The sequence below is a fragment of the Petromyzon marinus genome (assembly GCF_048934315.1).
Source record: "Petromyzon marinus isolate PM22_M1 ecotype Great Lakes invasive population chromosome 83 unlocalized genomic scaffold, UKy_Petmar_22M1.pri1.0 chr83_unloc.3, whole genome shotgun sequence".
NCBI classification, from domain to species: Eukaryota; Metazoa; Chordata; class Hyperoartia; order Petromyzontiformes; family Petromyzontidae; genus Petromyzon; species Petromyzon marinus.
The window spans coordinates 72,758-95,016 of record NW_027422636.1 but is presented as its reverse complement, the minus strand read 5'-3'; the positions used below and the strand labels follow the sequence as shown (position 1 = coordinate 95,016).

Sequence of the window (22,259 nt, the reverse complement as noted above, 5' to 3'; positions counted from 1 at the left end):
CGGTGAGAGAGACACAGACACACAGACGTACATGCGGACTTGTGCCGAGTCCATCCACGCTCTCAAAGTCCACGGTGAGACACAGAGACACAGAGACACGGTGAGAGAGACACAGAGACCCAGAGACACGGTGAGAGAGACACAGAGACCCAGAGACACGGGGAGAGAGACAGAGACACAGACACGGGGAGAGAGACACAGAAACACGGTGAGAGAGACAGACACACGGGGAGAGAGACACAGAGACATAGAGACACGGGGGGAGAGAGACAGAGACACAGAGACAGCGAGACAGAGACACGGAAACACGGTGAGAGAGACACAGAAACACAGAGACACGGGGAGAGAGACACAGACACACAAACGTACATGCGGACTTGTGCCGAGTCTATCCACGCTCTCAAAGTCCACGGTGAGAGAGACAGACACAGAGACACGGTGAGAGAGACACAGACACAGAGACACGGTGAGAGAGACACAGACACACATATATATTGCATGCATGCACTGTATGCACCGCATATGTACTGTATGCATCCACTGCGTGAACTGTATGTACTGTATGTGCGCACTGTATGCACTGTACACGCTGTATATACTGTACACACTGGGCGTGCACGGCACTCACTGTGCATACTGTATGTGCTGTGCGTGCACGCACCGTATGCACTGTATGTACTGTATGCGTGGTGCACTGTACACAATGTATGTGCGCTGTGTGAACTGTATGTACTGCGTGTACTGTGTGTACTGTATGCACTGCACGTACTGTATGCACTGTATGTGTGCTGTGCGTACTGTGTGAACTGTATGTGCTGTGTGCGCTGTGTGTACTGTATGCACGGTTTGTACTGTATGTACTGCGTGTACTGTATTCACTGCGTGTACTGTATGTACTGCGTGTACTGTGTGTGCACTGTATGTACTGTATATGTACTGTGTGTACTGTGTGTGTACTGTGTGTGTACTGTGTGTGTACTGTGTGGACTGTGTGTACTGTGTGTACTGTGTGGACTGTGTGTACTGTGTGGACTGTGTGTACTGTGTGTGTACTGTGTGTACTGTGTGTGTACTGCGTGTACTGCATGTACTGCGTGTACTGCGTGTGCTGTGTGTACTGTGTGTACTGCGTGTACTGCGTGTACTGTGTTTACTGTGTGTACTGTACGTACTGTGTGTACTGTGTGTGCTGTGTGTACTGTACGTACTGTGTGTGCTGTGTGTACTGTACGTGCTGTGTGTAGTGTGTGTGCTGTGTGTACTGCGTGTACTGTGTGTACTGTGTGTACTGTACGTACTGTGTGTACTGTGTGTGCTGTGTGTACTGTACGTACTGTGTGTACTGTATGTGCTGTATGTAGTGTGTGTGCTGTGTGTACTGCGTGTACTGTGTGTACTGCGTGTACTGTGTGGACTGTGTACTGTGTGCGCACTGTATGTACTGTATATGTACTGTGTGTACTGCATGTACTGTGTCTACTGTGTGTGCTGTGTGTACTGTATGTACTGTATGTACTGTGTGCACTGTATGTACTGTATGTGCTGTGTGTACACTGTGTGTACTGCGTGTACTGTGTGTACTGTGTGTACCGTATGCGCACTGTACGTACTGTACGTACTGTGTGTGTACTGTGTGTACTGCGTGTACTGCGTGTACTGTGTGTACTGTGTGTGTACTGTGTGTACTGTGTGTGTACTCTGTGTGTACTGCGTGTACTGCGTGTGTACTGTGTGTGTACTGTGTGTGTACTGTATGTGTACTGTATGTGTACTGTGCGTGTACTGTACGTACTGTACGTACTGTACGTGTGCTGTGTGTGTCTAGCTGAGAGCCAGGTGAGCCTGGTCCAGGCTCGGCTGCACCGGCAGGCGGTGCTGGGACTCCTCGAGTCCTACCTCAGAGGTGACGGCATCAACAGCATCATCAGCATCAGCAACATCATCAGCATCATCATCATCAGCAACATTATCTTCATCAGCCTCATCAGCATCAACATCATCATCATCATCCTCATCATCAGCAGCAGCATCATCAGCAACATCATCTTCATCAGCATCATCATCAACATCATCATCAGCAACATCATCTTCATCAGCCTCATCAGCAACATCATCTTCATCAGCCTCATCAGCATCATCAGCATCATCAGCATCATCATCATCAACAGCATCATCAACAACATCAACAGCATCATCCTCATCATCAGCAACATCAGCAACATCATCAGCATCAACAACATCATCATCATCAGCAGCAACATCAGCAGCAAGAGCATCATGACCACCATCATTATCACCACCACTACCACCACCACTACCATCACCACCACCAACACTTGATGACAATGATGCCGCCGCAGCTGTATGCAGGATCTACTCGGAGCAGCGAGCCATCCGAGTGAAGCGAGTGGTGGATCGTAAACGCCTGTGAGTGGCACGCAGCTAGAGACACAGCTACCCCAGGTAGCGAACTCACTCACTCAGACACGGCTAGAAGCTTCGTGCGGAGCGGCAGACCGGGCAGCTTCCACACAGCGGCGTTACGCAACCGATGAAAGGATAATGCCGCTCGACTGATTCGGAGCGAGACCTCTGCTGTTAAACTGCAGCCGGTCATAAGCACATTTCCCAGGTATGGGAAACTCTCCAACTCTCTCCACAACTGCCCCATCACCGATTGGGAGTTGTGAGGGTGGAGTGTCCAATGGTACAAAATACCCAGGTAGGTGCTTAGTTTTGGTGGGGCTGATGGTAAGGCCCCACCTCTTAGTGGCACGCTCCAGTCTCAGCAGCAGCGTCTCCAACTCCTCCTCTGAGTGAGCGGCAATTACCAAATCATCGGCATACATAACGTGGTTGATCAATAAGGAGCCATCCCTTGACCGCACCCGGGCATCGATCAGCCTCCCATTGTATTTGTACCAGATGGAAATTCCTCTGGTACAGTTATCAAAGGCTTCACGAACTACGTGGTCAAAATAGATGTTAAATAATGTGGGAGCCAGAGGACATCCCTGTCGCACCCCAATGTGTACAGGGAATGGCTCTGACTCCCGGCCACGTAGTTTTACCCGGGCCCGCTCACCCTCATGAAGGTCCTTAATGATCGTGAGCAGAGGGTCAGGGACTCCGAAAGCACGAAGAACAACCCAGAGCCCAGGCCTACTGATGGTATCATAGGCCTTGACCAGGTCAATAAAGCAAAGATGTAGGTCTTGTTGGAATTCCCTACACCTCTGCTGTAGCAGACGGACAGAAAATGTGGCATCTGTGCAGGACCGCCCTTTCCTGAAACCGCATTGGGGCTCTGCAAGCCTCTCCTCAGCGTGCCTGGCAAGGCGATGTTGAATAATCCTTGCCAGGACCTTACAGTCTGTGCGGTCCTTCTTCTTAAAGAGCGGGACCACCAGGGCATCCTTCCAATCCTGCGGAACCCGTCCAGTGGTCCAGACTGTTGTTATGATGTCATATAGGGCAGTTTGTGCACAAACGCCACCCTCCCTCAGCATTTCGCTTGGGGGATCATCTCTGCCCGCTGCCTTTCCTGGTCGCAGACTCTGGATCGCCTTCAGTAATTCCTCAACAGATGGCACCTCAGCCAGCCACTCACAGGGGGTGACTTCCTCCTCCAATATTTGAGGCACCGCAGCCTCAGCAGGGTCATCCCCACTTTGTCCCACGATGTTTTCCAGCCTGAGGGATTTCCCCTCCTCCAGGACCTGACAGAAATGCTCAGCTAATCTGCAAACCTGTTCCTGGGGGTCGGAGATTGGATCACAGTTTTTTCCCCTAATAATGGTAATAGGTGTGGCGCTGCAGGTTACTTTTTTGATGGAGTACCATAGAGATTTGTGATTGCGGGCCATTGAGGCAGACTCCATCTCCTCAGCAACCCGCGACCACCACCCATCCTTGCAGCGCCTCACGGCTCTCCGAACCTCCGAGCGAAGGCTGCAGTAAGCCTCCTCATTCTCTGACGTGGGATGTTATAGCCGATGAGAGTGGGCCTGTCGCTTTTTCTCAGCCAGCTTGAACACCTCCTCTGTCAGCCAGGGTCTCTGGGGAGGTCTGGACCATGTACCCAAAGCAGCCATTGCAGCTGCATGAGCCACAGTCCTAAACCTCGCCCATTTCCCCTCGACATCAGGAGGAGTGGGGGACGATGCCAGCCACAAGCGATGATGAAATTCTTGCTTGAAACTTTCATCAGATAACTGAGACCAGGCCACAAAAGGTTTAAATGGGGTCCTGGGTGTACACCCACCACCGGAGTGGAAGAATGGCAGGCGCATCTTCCAGATGACTAGTCGATGGTCAGAGGGCAGATCAGCTCCACGGTAAGTCCTGGTGTCAAGGACATGGGCTCGCATCTGCTGGTCCATCACTATGTAGTCCAGCAGATGTTCTTGCTTGGACGCGGCATGCATCCATGATGTTGTGTGGATGCGCCGATGCCGGAACAGCGTGTTGGTAATTAAAAGCCCATGGGCTGCACAAAAATCTAGCAGCCTCCTACCGTTGTTATTGAGCTGATCTGGCCCATGCCCTCCAATCACTCCAGACCAGGTGCCAGCATCATGACCAACTCGGGCATTGAAGTCACCCAACAAGATGACTCTATCCCGAGGGGCCACTTTAGTCAGCACCTGTGACAGGAGGTCATAGAAGGCATCTGACTCATCGGCCTTGCCTGCATCCCTCCACGGATGTTCGTCTTCGGTGGGGGCATAAGTAACCACGACCACCACTCCTCGCCTCCGGTTGATGGGAAGGCAAGCCCAAAGTAGCCTGGGGCTTACAGCTTCCCACACCTCACCGCCACGCTCCCACGCCCCCTTCATTCTTTTGTCCAGAAGAAGAGCCACACTCTGTTGTTTGGCAGTCTGCTGCCCCGAGTAGAGGACTGTCCACCCCTCATGGTGGCAGGAGCCAGAGCCGGTCCACCGGACCTCCTGAATGCCACAGAGATCCAGGCGGTACCGGTCCAGCTCCCGACAGAGGAGTGGCAGCCTCTCCTCCGCAGTGAGCGTTCGAACATTCCACGTGGCCACACGAAGTGGCTTTTCGTTGTTTCTGGAGTAGCCCCGAGGGTAGAGATTCAATCTCCTGGCTCCGCCGAATGGGGTTTGGCCAGGAGACGTCATAGACGCCTGTCCCCCCCGGGGCCTCCGGCACAATTCTTATTAGTTAGATATCTTAGACGTGGTTTAGTGGTAATTTATTGAAGGTGGAGGGGTCACCAGCCCCTCGCACCCGTCCAGAGCCCCCATCTGGCCGCTGTGGTGGTCACAGACGCCGTGAGGGTGAGAGAGAGAGGGCCAATCTTAATTGGCCCTCTCTCTCTCTCCCTACCACCACAGCGTTGGCCCTCCGGCACCACGGGGAGGTTGGGGGTTCATACTCTTTGGCTCTGTTCGGTAGAGTCACGTAGGTGGTAAAAAATTTAAAAAAACAAACGATAAAAAAAATCCCGACGTTTCGGCCACAACGCAAGCGGCCTTCATCAGGTGCAGGGGGACCGTGCTGTCCAAAGGACAGCGTTGGAGTGAAGGCAGCCAAGAGGAAACAAAACGCTTTGACAAAGGAATTGGCATGAAAAGCTCATAGAGTACCTGCCCGGGTGGCGGAGGGGGTGGAGGGAAGTTTACAAACGTTGGTGCGAAGGGAAATAAGCTGATGTGAGAGTTTGGTATATCGCTGCTCGAATAAATATGCTGTGCCATTGAAAAAAATTCGTTTAATCTTTGGCGTGATTCAGAACATCTTTCCAACGATTGCTTAGTTTGAAACCGTCTAGAAGGCAGGGGTTTGCCTCCCCGGTGCCGTTTTGTAACCGTGCTCTCTCTGCAGGGAGAGGCTGGAGCCGGATTGTGCGGAGCGGACGACAGCGAGGAGGAGGAGGAGGGGGAGTTTGAGGAGTCCATCGCCACCTCCACTACCGACTCGCCCCAACGGAGAGGCGGTGGACACCTCAGGAGGGGTGACCCACGCAGAGGACACGTCGTCCTCCTCCACCTCCACCTCGTCCGCCACCACCTCGTCCACCGCGACCTCCTCCATGTCCACCGCTGGGCGGGTTCAGGGTGAGTGCAAGCGTCGTGGTAGTGGAGGTGGTGGAGGTGGTGGTGGAGGTGGTGGTGGTGGTGGGGGTGGTGGAGGTGGTGTAGGTGGTGGAGGTGGTGGAGGTGGTGTAGGTGGTGGTGATTGTGGTGGTGGTGTAGGTGGTGTAGGTGGTGGTGGAGGAGATGGTGTAGGTGGTGTAGGTGGTGGTGTAGGTGGTGGAGGTGGTGTAGGTGGTGGTGGAGGTGGTGTAGGTGTTGTAGGTGGTGTAGGTGGTGTAGGTAGTGGAGGAGATGGTGTAGGTGGTGTAGATGGTGGTGTAGGTGGTGGTGGAGGTGGTGGAGGTGGTGTAGGTGGTGGTGGTGGTGGAGGTGGTGGTGGTGGTGGAGGTGGTGGTGTAGGTGGAGGTGGTGGCGGTGGAGGTGGTGGCGGTGGTGGTGGAGGTGGTGGTGGTGGTGGTGGAGGTGGTGTAGATGGTGTAGATGGTGTAGGTGGTGGAGGTGGTGTAGGTGGTGGAGGTGGTGGTGGTGGAGGTGGTGGAGGTGGTGGTGGTGGAGGTGGTGTAGGTGGTGGAGGTGGTGGTGGTGGTGGTGGAGGTGGTGTAGATGGTGTAGGTGGAGGTGGTGGAGGTGGTGGTGGAGGTGGTGTAGATGGTGTAGGTGGTGTAGATGGTGTAGGTGGAGGTGGTGGAGGTGGTGGTGGTGGTGGTGGTGGAGGTGGGGGTGGAGGTGGGGGTGGTGGTGGTGGTGTAGGTGGTGGTGGTGGAGGTGGTGGGGGTGGTGGTGGTGGTGGTGGAGGTGGTGTAGGTGATGGAGGTGTTGTAGGTGGTGGTGGAGGTGGTGGAGGTGGTGGTGGTGGTGGAGGTGGTGTAGGTGGTGGAGGTGGTGGAGGTGGTGGAGGTGGTGTAGATGGTGTAGGTGGTGTAGGTGGTGGAGGTGGTGGGGGTGGTGGAGGTGGTGGAGGTGGTGGTGGAGGTGGTGGTGGTGGAGGTGGTGGTGGTGTAGGTGGTGGAGGTGGTGGAAGTGGTGGTGTAGGTGGTGGTGGAGGTGGTGGTGGAGGTCGTGGAGGTGGATGTGATGATGCTGAAGGATATTTTTTGACGCAAAAGTGGTTGTACCCCATCACTCCCCCCATCACTCCCCCCCATCACTCCCCCACCACTCCCCCACCACTCCCCCCCCATCTCTCCCCCATCACTCCCCCACCACTCCCCCCACCACTCCCCCACCACTCCCCCACCACTCCCCCACCACTCCCCCCCCACCACTCCCCCCACCACTCCCCCACCACCACCCCCCCACCACTCCCCCCCACCACTCCCCCCCACCCCCCCCCCCCCCCACCCCCCAGGAGTGTTCCCCGTGGAGAGCGGTGAGCTGTCAGCCTACGATGACGGAGATCTCACGGCGGAGGAGATCCAGATGGTGACGTCATCACCATCATCATCACCACCATCATCACCATCATCATCACCACCATCATCACCATCATCATCACCATCATCATCACCAACATCATCATCATCATCACCACCACCATCACCACCATCATCATCACCATCATCATCACCAACATCATCATCATCATCACCACCACCATCACCACCATCATCATCACCATCATCATCACCATCATCATCATCACCATCATCAGCACCATCATCATCATCATCACCACCACCATCATCACCATCATCATCACCATCACCATCATCACCACCATCACCACCATCATCATCACCACCATCACCATCATCACCATCATCATCACCACCACCATCACCACCATCACCACCATCACCATCATCATCACCATCACCATCATCACCATCATCACCACCATCACCATCATCACCACCATCACCACCACCATCACCATCATCACCATCATCACCATCATCACCACCACCACCACCATCACCGCCACCATCATCACCACCATCACCACCACCATCACCGCCACCATCATCATCACCATCACCACCACCATCATCATCACCATCACCACCATCACCATCATCACCACCATCACCGCCACCATCATCATCACCATCACCACCATCATCACTACTATCACCACCATCACTGCTATCACCACTACCACCACCATCATCACCATCACCACCATCACCACCATCATCATCACCATCATCACCATCATCACCATCACCGCCACCATCACCGCCACCACCACCACCGCCACCACCATCGCCTTCATCAGTGCCACCATCACCGCCACCATCATCATCACCATCACCACCATCATCACCATCATCACCACCATCACCCCCATTACCACCTTCACCGCCATCACCGCCATCATCACAACCATCATCACCGCCACCACCATCATAACCACCGCTATCACCACCATCATCACCACCGCCATCACCACCATCATCAGCAGCATCAGTGACATCACTGTGTGTGTGTCTCTGTGTGTGTGTCTATGTGTCTCTGTGTGTGTGTCTCTGTGTGTCTCTGTGTGTGTGTCTGTGTGTCTCTGTGTGTGTGTGTGTGTGTGTCTCTGTGTGTGTGTGTGTGTCTCTGTGTGTGTGTGTGTGTCTGTGTGTGTGTGTCTCTGTGTGTGTCTGTGTGTGTGTCTCTGTGTGTGTGTGTCTCTGTGTGTGTGTCTCTGTGTGTGTGTCTCTGTGTGTGTGTGTCTGTGTGTGTGTCTCTGTGTGTGTGTGTGTCTCTGTGTGTGTGTGTTTCTGTGTGTGTGTGTCTCTGTGTGTGTGTGTCTCTGTGTGTGTGTGTCTGTGTGTGTGTGTGTCTGTGTGTGTGTGTGTCTGTGTGTGTAGTTCCACAGGGAGAACGACCGTCTTCTGGAGGAGATGAGCAGCCTCATGGGTGAAGTACGGTGAGCTACCAACTCACCCACTCGCCTACCCACTCACCTACCCACCCACCCACCTACCCACCCACCTACCCACCAACTCACCTACCCACCCACCCACCTACCCACCCACCCACCTACCAACTCACCTACCCACCCACCCACCTACCCACCCACCTACCCACCCACCCACCTACCCACTCACCTACCTACCCACTCACCTACCTACCCACCTACCTACCCACCCACCTACCCACCCACCCACCTACCCACTCACCTACCTACCCACTCACCTACCTACCCACCTACCTACCCACCTACCCACCCACCTACCCACTCGCCTACCCACTCGCCTACCCACTCGCCTACCCACCCACCTACCCACCCACCTACCCATCCACCTACCCACCTACCTACCCACCCACCTACCCACCCGCCTAGCCACTCGCCTACCCACTCGCCTACCCACCCACCTACCCACCCACCTACCCACTCACCTACCCACCTACCTACCCACCCACCTACCCACTCACCTACCCACTCACCTACCCACTCGCCTACCCACTCACCCACCCACCTACCCACCTACCCACCCACCCACCTACCCACTCACCTACCCACTCGCCTGCCCACTCACCCACCCACCTACCCACGCACCTACCGACTCACCCACCCACTCGCCTACCCACCCGCTTACCCACTTGCCTACCCACCCACCTACCCACCTACCCACTCACTTACCCACCCACGTACCCACCCACTCACCTACCCACCTACCCACCCACCTACCCACTCACCTACGCACCCACCTACCCACCCACCTACCCACTCGCCTACCCACCCACCTACCCACCCACCTACCCACCTACCCACCCACCTACCCACCCACCTACCTATGCACCCACGTACCCACTCACTACCGATTCACCCACCCACCCACCTACCCACTCGCCCACCCACCTACCCACCCACCTACCCACCTACCCACTCACCTACCCATTCATCCTACCCGCCTACCCACTCACCTACCAACTCACCTACCCACTCACCCACCCACCCACCTACCCACCCACCTACCCACTCGCCTACCCACTCGCCTACCCACTCGCCTACCCACCCACCTACCCACCCACCTACCCATCCACCTACCCACCTACCTACCCACCCACCTACCCACCCGCCTAGCCACTCGCCTACCCACTCGCCTACCCACCCACCTACCCACCCACCTACCCACTCACCTACCCACCTACCTACCCACCCACCTACCCACTCACCTACCCACTCACCTACCCACTCGCCTACCCACTCACCCACCCACCTACCCACCTACCCACCCACCCACCTACCCACTCACCTACCCACTCGCCTGCCCACTCACCCACCCACCTACCCACGCACCTACCGACTCACCCACCCACTCGCCTACCCACCCGCTTACCCACTTGCCTACCCACCCACCTACCCACCTACCCACTCACTTACCCACCCACGTACCCACCCACTCACCTACCCACCTACCCACCCACCTACCCACTCACCTACCCACCTACCCACCCACCTACCCACTCGCCTACCCACCCACCTACCCACCCACCTACCCACCTACCCACCCACCTACCCACCCACCTACCTATGCACCCACGTACCCACTCACTACCGATTCACCCACCCACCCACCTACCCACTCGCCCACCCACCTACCCACCCACCTACCCACCTACCCACTCACCTACCCATTCATCCTACCCGCCTACCCACTCACCTACCAACTCACCTACCCACTCACCCACCCACCTACCTACCCACTCGCCTACCAACTCGCCCACCTACCCACCCGCCTACCCACCCACCTATGCACCCACCTACCCACTCATCTACCCACTCACCTACCGACTCACCCACCTACCTACCCACTTGCCTACCCACCCACCCACCTACCCACCTACCCACTCACCTACCCATTCACCTACCCACCTACCAACTCACCTACCAACTCACCTACCCACTCACCTACCCACTCACCTACCGACTTACCTACCCACTCACCTACCCATTCACCAACTCACCTAGCCACCCACCTACCCACTCACCTACCCACTCGCCTACCGACTCACCTATCCACCTACCAACTCACCTACCCATTCACCTACTCACCTACCAACTCACCTACCCACTCACCTACCCACTCGCCTACCCCCCGGCCTACTCACTTACCTACCCACCCACCTACTCACTAATCTTCCCACCCACCGAGCCACTCGCCTAGACACTCACCTACCCACTCGCCTACCCACCCGCCTACCCACTCACCTACAAACTCATCTTCCCACTCGCCTACCCACCCGCTTACCCACTCGCCTACGCACTCGCCTACCCACTCACCTACCCACCCACCTACCCACTAACTCAACCACCCACGGTGATGGTGATGATGATGGTGGTGATGATGTTGATGGTGATAGCGGTGATGATGTTGATGATGATGGTGTTGATGATGATGTTAATGATGATGTTGATGATGTTTATGATGCTGGTGATAATGGTGTTGAAGGTGATGTTGATGGTGTTGATGATGATGATGGTGTTGATGGTGATGTTGATGTTGATGATGGTGATGTTGATGATGATTGTGTTGATGGTGATGATGGTGATGTTGATGATGATGGTGTTGTTGATGATGATGATGTTGGTGATGATGATGTTGGTGATGATGATGATGATGTTGATGATGGTGTTGATGGTGTTGATGGTGATGATGATGGTGTTGATGATGGTGATGATGGTGATGATGATGATGTTGATGGTGATGTTGATGGTGATGATGGTGTTGATGATAGTGATGATGATGTTGATGATGGTGATGATGTTGATGGTGTTGATGGTGATGATGGTGATGATGGTGATGATGATGGTATTGATGGTGGTGATGATGATGGTGATGATGATGGTGATGTTGATGATGGGGATGATGATGTTGATGATGATGGTGATGATGTTGATGGTGATGTTGGTGATGATGTTGATGATGATGATGTTGATGATGGTGATGATGTTGATGATGATGTTGATGATGATGGTGATGATGATGGTGATGTTGATGATGATGGTGATGATGTTGATGATGATGATGGTGATGGTGTTGATGGTAATGATGATGTTGATGATGATGGTGATGATGATGGTGATGATGATGATGTTGATGGTGATGATGATGATGATGTTGATTATGATGTTGATGATGATGGTGATGATGATAGTTGATGTTGATGATGATGATGTTGATGATGAGGATGATGATGTTGATGATGAGGATGATGATGTTGATGATGATGTTGATGATGAGGATGATGTTGATGATGGTGTTGATGATGATAGTTGATGTTGATGATGATGATGTTGATGATGAGGATGATGATGTTGATGATGAGGATGATGATGTTGATGATTATGTTGATGATGAGGATGATGTTGATGATGGTGTTGATGATAGTGATGATGCTGGTGATGATGTTGATGATGTTGATGATGGTGATGATGTTGAATATCTTACAGGCAAATCGAGGGTAAGGTGGTGGAGATTTCCAGACTCCAGGAGATATTCACGGACAAAGTTCTACAGCAGGTGAGTGAGTGAGTGAGTGACGTGGTGGGTGGGTGAGTGAGCTGGTGAGCGACGTGGTGAGTGAGTGACGTGGTGAGTGAGTGAGCTGGTGAGCGACGTGGTGAGTGAGTGACGTGGTGAGTGGGTGACGTGGTGAGTGAGTTGGTGAGTGAGTGACATGGTGAGTGAGTGAGTGACGTGGTGAGTTGGTGAGTGGGTGAGTGACGTGGTGAGTGGGTGACGTGGTGAGTGGGTGAGTGACGTGGTGAGTGAGTGAGTGACGTGGTGGGTGGGTGAGTGAGTTGGTGAGTGACGTGGTGAGTGGGTGAGTGAGGGAGTGAGTGACGTGGTGAGTGAGTGAGTTGGTGAGTGAGTAACGTGGTGAGTGGGTGAGTGGCGTGGTGAGTGAGTGAGTTGGTGAGTGAGTGAGTGACGTGGTGAGTGGGTGAGTGACGTGGTGAGTGGTTGAGTGAGTGACGTGGTGAGTAAGTGAGTTGGTGAGTGAGTGAGTTGGTGAGCGAGTTTGTGAGCGACGTAGTGAGTGAGTTGGTGAGTGAGTGACGTGGTGAGTGAGTGAGTGAGTTGGTCTGCGAGTTTGTGAGCGATGTGGTGAGTGAGTTGGTGAGTGAGTGAGTGACATGGTGAGTGAGTGAGTTGGTGAGGTGAGTGAGTGAGTGGGTGACGTGGTGAGTGGGTGAGTGACGTGGTGAGTGGGTGACGTGGTGAGTGAGTTGGTGAGTGAGTGACGTGGTGAGTGGGTGAGTGACGTGGTGAGTGAGTGGCGTGGTGAGTGAGTGGGTGAGTTGGTGAGTGGGTGAGTGAGTTGGTGAGTGAGTGAGTGACATGGTGAGTGAGTGAGTTGGTGAGTGAGTGAGTGAGTGACGTGGTGAGTGGGTGAGTGAGTGAGTGGGTGGGTGAGTGACGTGAGTGAGTGAGTGAGTGACGTGGTGAGCGAGTGAGTTAATGACATGGTGAGTGAGTGAGTTGGTGAGCGAGTGAGTGACATGGCGAGTGAGTGAGTTGGTGAGTGAGTGAGTGACGTGGTGAGTGAGTGAGTGAGTGACGTGGTGAGTGGGTGAGTGCTCTGGTGAGCGACGTGGTGAGTGAGTGCATGAGTGAGTGACGTGGTGAGTGAGTAACGTGGTGAGTCAGTGAGTGAGTGGTGAGTGAGTGAGTGGTGAGTGAGTGGTGAGTGAGTAACGTGGTGAGTGAGTGGTGAGTAACGTGGTGAGTGAGTGGTGAGTAACGTGGTGAGTGAGTGAGTGAGCGGTGAGTGAGTGGTGAGTGAGTGAGTGGTGAGTAACGTGGTGAGTGAGTGAGTGAGTAACGTGGTGAGTGAGTGGTGAGTGAGTGAGTGGTGAGTAACGTTGTGAGTGAGTGGTGAGTAACGTGGTGAAGTGAGTGGTGAGTAACGTGGTGAGTGACGTGGTGAGTGAGTGGTGAGTAACGTGGTGAGTAACGTGGTAAGTGAGTGGTGAGTGAGTGAGTGGTGAGTGAGTGGTGAGTGACGTGGTGAGTAACGTGGTGAGTGACGTGGTGAGTGACGTGGTGAGTAACGTGGTGAGTGAGTGGTGAGTAACGTGATGAGTAACGTGGTGAGTGAGTGGTGAGTAACGTGGTGAGTGACGTGGTGAGTGACGTGGTGAGTGACGTGGTGAGTGACGTGGTGAGTAACGTGGTGAGTAACGTGGTGAGTGAGTGAGTGACGTGGTGAGTGACGTGGTGAGTGACGTGGTGAGTGACGTGGTGAGTGACGTGGTGAGTGAGTGGTGAGTAACGTGGTGAGTAACGTGGTGAGTGAGTGAGTGAGTGACGTGGTGAGTGGTGAGTGAGTGGTGAGTGACGTGGTGAGTGAGTGGTGAGTGAGTGGTGAGTAACGTGGTGAGTGATGAGTGAGCGGTGAGTAACGTGGTGAGTGAGTGGTGAGTAACGTGGTGAGTAACGTGGTGAGTGAGTGGTGAGTAACGTGGTGAGTAACGTGATGAGCAACGTGGTGAGTGAGTGGTGAGTGAGTGGTGAGTGAGTGGTGAGTGACGTGGTGAGTGAGTGGTGAGTAACGTGGTGAGTAACGTGGTGAGTAACGTGGTGAGTGGTGAGTGGTGAGTGAGTGGTGAGTGAGTGGTGAGTAACGTGGTGAGTGAGTGGTGAGTGAGCGGTGAGTAACGTGGTGAGTAACGTGGTGAGTAACGTGGTGAGTGAGTGAGTGAGTAGTGAGTGAGTGGTGAGTGAGCGGTGAGTGAGCGGTGAGTAACGTGGTGAGTGAGTGGTGAGTGAGTGGTGAGTGAGTGGTGAGTAACGTGGTGAGTAACGTGGTGAGTGAGTGGTGAGTGAGTGGTGAGTGAGTGGTGAGTAACGGGGTGAGTGAGTGGTGAGTAAGTGAGTGGTGAGTGAGTGAGTGGTGACTAACGTGGTGAGTGAGTGGTGAGTGAGTGAGTGGTGAGTAACGTGGTGAGTGGTGAGTGAGTGGTGAGTGAGTGGTGAGTGAGCGGTGAGTAACGTGGTGAGTGAGTGAGTGTGAGTAACGTGGTGAGTGAACGTGGTGAGTGAGTGGTGAGTGACGTGGTGAGTGAAGTGGGTGAGTGAGTGAGTGGTGAGTAACGTGGTGAGTGAGTGAGTGAGTGATAGTGAGTGGTGAGTAACGTGGTGAGTGAGTGGTGAGTGAGTGGTGAGTACAGTGGTGAGTACGTGGTGAGTGAGTGAGTGAGTGGTGAGAACGTGTGAGTGAGTGGTGAGTAACGTGGTGAGTGAGTGAGCGGTGAGTGAGTGGTGGTGAGTGAGTGGTGAGTGAGTGGTGAGTAACGTGGTGAGTGAGATGAGTGAGTGGTGAGGATAACATGGTGAGTGAGTAACAGTGGTGAGTGAGTGGTGAGTAACGTGGTGAGTGATGGTGAGTGAACTGGTTGAGTAACGTGGTGAGTGAGTGGTGAGTGAGTGTGAGTGAGTGGTGAGTGAGTGGTGAGTAAGTGTGAGTGGGTGGTGAGTGAGCGTGGTGAGTGACGTGGTGAGTGAGTGGTGAGTAACGTGAGTGAGTGAGTGGTGAGTGAGTGGTGAGTGAGTGAGTGGTGTGAGTGAGTGAGTGGTGAGTAACTGGTGAGTAACGTGGTGAGTGAACGTGGTGAGTGAGTGGGTGAGGTGAGTGAGTGGTGAGTAACGGGTGAGTGACGTGGTGAGTGAGTGGTGAGTGAGTAACGTGGTGAGAGTGGTGAGTAACGTGGTGAGTGAGTGGTGAGTGAGTGGTGAGTGAGTGTGAGTGACGTGTGAGTGAGTGGTGAGTAACGTGGTGAGTGACGTGGTGAGTGAGTGGTGAGTGATGGTGAGTGACGTGGTGAGTAACGTGGTGAGTGACGTGGTGAGTGAGTGGTGAAGTGACGTGGTGAGTGACCGTGGTGAGTGAGTGGTGAGTGAGTGGTGAGTAACGTGGTGAGGTGAGTGAGTGGTGAGTGGAGCGGTGAGTGAGTGGTGAGTAACGTGGTGAGGGAGCGGTGAGTGAGTGGTGAGTAACGTGGTGAGTGAGTGGTGAGGTGTGTGAGTGAGTGAGTGAGTAACGTGGTGAGTAACGTGGTGAGTGAGTGAGTGGTGAGTGAGTGGTGAGTGACGTGGTGAGTGAGTGGTGAGTAACGTGGTGAGTAACGTGGTGAGTGAGTGGTGAGTGAGTGGTGAGTGAGTGAGTGAGTGGTGAGTAACGTGGTGAGTAACGTGGGTGAGTAACGTGGTGAGTGAGTGGTGAGTGAGTGGTGAGTGAGTGAGTGGTGAGTAACGTGGTGAGTGAGTGGTGAGTGACGTGGTGAGTGACGTGGTGAGTGACGTGGTGAGTGAGTGGTGAGTCACGTGGGAGTAACGTGGTGAGTAGGGTGGTGAGTGAGTGGTGAGTGAGTGAGTGGTGAGTAACGTGGTGAGTGAGTGGTGAGTAACGTGGTGGGTGAGTGGTGAGTAACGTGGTGAGTGACGTGGGGTGAGTGAGTGGTGAGTGAGTGGTGAGAGTAACGTGGTGAGTAACTGTGATGAGTGAGTGGTGAGTGAGTGAGTGGTGAGTGAGTGGTGAGTGTGAGTGAGCGGTGAGTGAGCGGTGAGTAACGTGTGAGTGAGTGGTGAGTGAGTGGTGAGTAACGTGGTGAGTGAGTGGTGATAACGTGGTGAGTAGTGGTGAGTGAGTGGTGAGTGAGTGGTGAGTAACGTGGTGAGTGGTGAGTGAGTGGTGAGTGAGTAACGTGTGAGTGAGTGAATGGTGAGTAACGTGGTGAGTGAGTGGTGAGTGAGTGAGTGGTGAGTAACGTGGTGAGTGAGTGGTGAGTGATGGTGAGTGAGCGGTGAGTACCGTGGTGAGTAGCGTGGTGAGTGAGTGAGTGTTGAGTAACGGTGGTGAGTGGAGTGGTGAGTGACGTGGTGAGTGAGTTGTGAGTGAGTGAGTGTGAGTAACGTGGTGAGTGAGTGGTGAGTGAGTGAGTGGTGAGTAACGTGGTGAGTAACGTGGTGAGTAACGTGGTGAGTGAGTGAGTGGTGAGTAACGTGGTGAGTAAAGTGGTGAGTGAGTGGTGAGTGACGTGGTGAGTGAGTGGTGAGTGAGTGAGTGGTGAGTAACGTGGTGAGTGAGTGGTGAGTGAGTGACGTGGTGAGTAACGTGGTGAGTAACGTGGTGAGTGAGTGGTGAGTGAGTGGTGAATAACGTGGTGAGTGAGTGGTGAGTAACGTGGTGAGTGAGTGAGCGGTGAGTGAGTGGTGGAGTGAGTGAGTGGTGAGTGAGTGGTGAGTGAGTGGTGAGTAACGTGGTGAGTGAGTAGTGAGTGAGTGGTGAGTGAGTAACATGGTGAGTGAGTAACATGGTGAGTGAGTGGAGTAACGTGGTGAGTGTGTGAGTAACGTGGTGAGTGAGTGGTGAGTGAGTGGCGAGTGACGTGGTGAGTGAGTGGTGAGTAAGTGGTGAGTGAGTGGTGAGTGAGCGTGAGTAACGTGGTGAGTGAGTGGTGAGTAACGTGGTGAGTGAGTGAGCGGTGAGTGAGTGGTGAGTGAGTGGTGAGTGAGTGGTGAGTACGTGGTGAGTGAGTGGTGAGTGAGTGGTGAGTGAGTGGTGAGTAACGTGGTGTGACGTGGTGAGTGAGTGGTGAGTGAGTAACATGGTGAGTGAGTGGTGGTAACGGGTGAGTGAGTGGTGAGTGAGTGGTGAGTGACGTGGTGAGTGAGTGAGTGGTGAGTGAGTGGTGAGTGAGTGGTGATGAGCGGTGAGTAACGTGGTGAGTGAGTGGTGAGTGACGTGGTGAGTGAGTGGTGAGTGAGTGGTGAGTGAGTGGTGAGTAACGTGGTGAGTCACGGTGGTGAGTGGATGGTGAGTAACGTGGTGGAGTGAGCGGTGAGCAACGTGGTGAGTGAGTGAGTGAGTGGTGAGTAACGTGGTGAGTGAGCGGTGATTGTGTGGTGAGTGAGTGGTGAGTACGTGGTGAGTGGTGAGTGAGTGGTGAGTGAGCGGTGAGTGAGTGGTGAGTAACGTGGTGAGTGAGCGGTGCGTGGAGTGGTGAGTAACGTGGTGAGTGAGTGAGTGAGTGAGTGTGAGTGAGTGGTGAGTGAGTAACGTGTGAGTAACGTGGTGAGGATAGGTGGTGAGTGAGTGGTGAGTGACGTGGTGAGTGACATGGTGAGTGACGTGGTGAGTGACGTGGTGAGTACCGTGGTGAGTAACGTGGTGAGTGAGTGTGAGTAACGTGGTGAGTGAGTGGTGAGTAACGTGGTGAGTGAGTGGTGAGTAACGTGTGAGTGAGTGGTGAGTGAGTGGTGAGTGAGTGGTGAGTCACGTGTGAGTGAGTGGTGAGTAACGTGGTGAGTGAGCGGTGAGCAACGTGGTGAGTGAGTGAGTGAGTGGTGAGTAACGTGGTGAGTGAGCGGTGATTGTGTGGTGAGTGAGTGGTGAGTAACGTGGTGATTGGTGAGTGAGTGGTGAGTGAGCGGTGAGTGAGTGGTGAGTAACGTGGTGAGTGAGCGGTGAGTGAGTGGTGAGTAACGTGGTGAGTGAGTGGTGAGTGAGTGGTGAGTGAGTAACGTGGTGAGTAACGTGGTGAGTGAGTGAGTGGTGAGTGAGTGGTGAGTGACGTGGTGAGTGACGTGGTGAGTGACGTGTGGGAGTAACGTGGTGAGTGAGTGGTGAGTGAGTGGTGAGTAACGTGGTGAGTGAGTGGTGAGTAACGTGGTGAGTGAGTGGTGAGTGAGTGGTGATGAGTGGTGAGTGAGTGGTGAGTGAGTGGTGAGTAACGTGGTGAGTGAGTGGTGAGTGGTGAGTGAGTGAGTAACGTGGTGAGTGAGTGGTGAGTGACGTGGTGAGTGGTGAGTAACGTGGTGAGTGAGTGGTGAGTGACGTGTGAGTGAGTGAATGGTGAGTAACGTGGTGAGTGGTGAGTGAGTGGTGGGTAACGTGGTGAGTGAGTGGTGAGTAACGTGGTGAGTGAGTGGTGAGTGACGTGGTGAGTGGTGAGTAACGTGGTGAGTGGTGAGTGACGTGGTGAGTGAGTGGTGAGTGACGTGGTGAGCGTTTCTCTCCAGGAGAGAGACATTGACCTGGTCCACTCCACGGTCGTGGAACAACGGAAAACATCAAGGAGGGCAATGAGGAGATACGTGAGGTGAGTACCCCTCAGCTACCCCCTCACCTACCCCCCAGCTACCCACTCACCTACCCCTCACCTACCCCTCACCTACCCCCTCACCTACCCCCTCACCTACCCCTCGCCTACCCCTCGCCTACCCCTCGCCTACCCCTCACCTACCCCTCACCTACCCCTCACCTACCCCCTACCTACCCCCTCACCTACCCCCTCAACCTACCCCTCACCTACCCCTCACCAACCCCTCGCCTACCCCTCACCTACCCCTCTCCTATCCCCTCACCTACCCCTCACCTACCCCTCACCAACCCCTCGCCTACCCCTCACCTACCCCTCTCCTATCCCCTCACCTACCCCTCACCTACCCCTCACCAACCCCTCGCCTACCCCTCGCCTACCCTCACCCTACCCCTCTCCTATCCCCTCACCTACCCCCTCACCTACCCCTCACCTACCCCCTCACCTACCCCTCGCCTACCCCTCACCTACCCCTCGCCTACCCCTCGCCTACCCCTCACCTACCCCTCACCTACCCCTCACCTACCCCCTCACCTACCCCCTCACCTACCCCCTCACCTACCCCCTCACCTACCCCTCGCCTACCCCTCACCTACCCCTCACCTACCCCCTCACCTACCCCTCACCTACCCACTCAGCTACCCCTCACCTACCCCTCACCTACCCCTCACCTACCCCCTCACCTACCCCCTCACCTACCCCCCTCACCTACCCCTCGCTTACCCCTCACCTACCCCTCGCCTACCCCTCGCCTACCTGCTCAGCTACCCCTCGCCTACCCCTCGCTTACCCCTCACCTACCCTCGCCTACCCCTCGCCTACCCCTCGCCTACCTGCTCAGCTACCCCTCGCCTACCCCTTGCCTACCCCTCGCCTACCCCTCGCCTACCCCTCACCTACCCCTCGCCTACCCCTCGCCTACCCCTCGCCTACCCCTCACCTACCCCTCACCTACCCCTCGCCTACCCCTCGCCTACCCCTCGCCTACCCCCTCACCTACCCCTCGCCTACCCTCACCTACCCCTCACCTACCCCTCGCCTACCCCTCGCCTACCCCTCGCCTACCCCTCACCTACCCCTCACCTACCCTCGCCTACCCCTCGCCTACCCTCGCCTCCCCCTCACCTACCCCTCGCCTACCCCTCGCCTACCCCTCGCCTACCCCCTCACCTACCCCTCGCCCTACCCCTCACTACCCTCGCCTACCCCTCGCCTACCCCTCGCCTACACCTCGCCTACCCCTCGCCGCCTACCCCCTCATCTACTCACTCAGCTACCCACTCAGCTACCCACTCAGCTACCCACACACCCCTCACCTACCCCCTCACCTACCCCTCACCTACCCCTTCACCTACCCACTCACCTACCCCTCACCTCACCCCTCACCTACCACTCACCTACCCCGCACCTACCCCTCACCTACCCCTCACCTACCCACTCACCTACCCCCTACCCCTACCCTACCCTCACCTACCCTCACCTACCCTCACCTACCCCTCACCTACCCCTCACCTACCCCCTCACCTCCCCTCACCTACCCCTCACCTACCCTCACCTACCCCTCACCTACCCCCTCCCCTACCCTCCTCACCTACCCCTCACCTACCCCCTCACTACCCCTCACCTACCCCTCACCTACCCCTCACCTACCCTCTACCCTCACCTACCCCTCACCTACCCCTCACCTACCCCCTCACCTACCCTCACCTACCCACTCACCTACCCCTCACCTCACCCCCTCACCTACCCCCTCACCTACCCCCTCACCTCACCCTCACCTACCACTCACCTACCCCTCGCCTCCCCTCACCTACCCCTCACCTACCCCTCGCCTACCCTCACCTACCCCTCACCTACCCCCTCACCTACCCCTCACCTACCCCTCGCCTACCCCTCACCTACCCTCACCTACCCCTCACCTACCCCTCACCTACCCCCTCACCTACCCCCACTCATCCTATCCACTCATCTACCCCCTCACCTACCCACTCATCTTCCCACTCACCTACCCCTCACCTACCCCTCGCCTACCCCTCACCTACCCCTCACCTACCCCCTCACCTACCCCTCACCTACCCCTCACCTACCCCCTCACCTACCCCTCACCTCACCCCTCACCTACCCCCTCACCTACTCCCTCACCTACCCCCTCACCTACCCCCTCACCTACCCCCTCACCTACCCCTCACCTACCCCTCACCTACCACTCACCTACCCCTCGCCTACCCCCTCACCTACCCCCTCGCCTACCCCTCTCCTACCCCTCACCTACCCCTCGCCTACCCCCTCGCCTACCCCTCACCTACCCCTCGCCTACCCCCTCGCCTACCCCTTCACCTACCCCTCACCTACCCCTCACCTACCCCCTCACCTACCCCTCACCTACCCCTCGCCTACCCCCTCACCTACCCCCTCACCTACCCCCTCACCTACCCCCCCAGGCGATGAAGAACAACGCTGGGTTTCCGTGTCTGGATTCTCTTCTTCCTCACCATGTGCTCCTTCTCGCTCCTGTTCCTCGACTGGTACGGGGGATAGCCACCGCCACCGTCCCTGTGGCTGTGCGTGCACCGTGCCTGGCACCGAGCCGGCCGGCACCGTGGACGCTTGCGGCCCAGCGCGCACCGCGCCTGGCACGGGGAGGATTGAGGAGTCGGGACTGCGGAAGTCCTCTTAAGCGACCACCACAACACTACTACCACCACAACTACCACCACTACTACTACCACTACAACTACTACCACCACAACTACTATCACCACTACTACTACTACCACCACAACTACCACCACTACTACTACTACTACCACTACAACTACTACCACCACAACTACTATCACCACAACTACTACTACTACTACCACTACTACAACTACTACTAACACTACTACAACTACTACCACTACAACTACTACCACCACAACTACTATCACCACAACTACTATCACCACAACTACTACTACTACTACCACCACAACTACTACTAACACTACTACAACTACTACCACTACAACTACTACCACCACAACTACTATCACCACAACTACTATCACCACAACTACTATCACCACAACTACTACTACTACCACCACAACTACTACTAACACTACTACAACTACTACCACTACAACTACTACCACCACAACTACTATCAC

At 55.2% G+C, this 22,259-nt stretch overlaps 1 protein-coding gene across 1 annotated transcript in view; it reads left to right on the top strand.

Annotated features, from left to right (window-relative positions):
- STX18 (syntaxin 18) overlaps positions 1–21,844 on the top strand; it is a 33,956-nt gene extending 12,112 nt beyond the window's left edge. Inside the window, 10 exon segments of the mRNA XM_076058988.1 lie at positions 1,826–1,903; positions 2,361–2,427; positions 5,851–6,083; positions 7,411–7,484; positions 8,861–8,919; positions 12,451–12,520; positions 19,025–19,055; positions 19,058–19,104; positions 21,546–21,563; positions 21,565–21,844. Coding sequence (XP_075915103.1) covers positions 1,826–1,903; positions 2,361–2,427; positions 5,851–6,083; positions 7,411–7,484; positions 8,861–8,919; positions 12,451–12,520; positions 19,025–19,055; positions 19,058–19,104; positions 21,546–21,563; positions 21,565–21,642 — 755 coding nt within the window. The 3' untranslated portion in view covers positions 21,643–21,844.
- Positions 21,845–22,259: the final 415 nt, after the last annotated feature.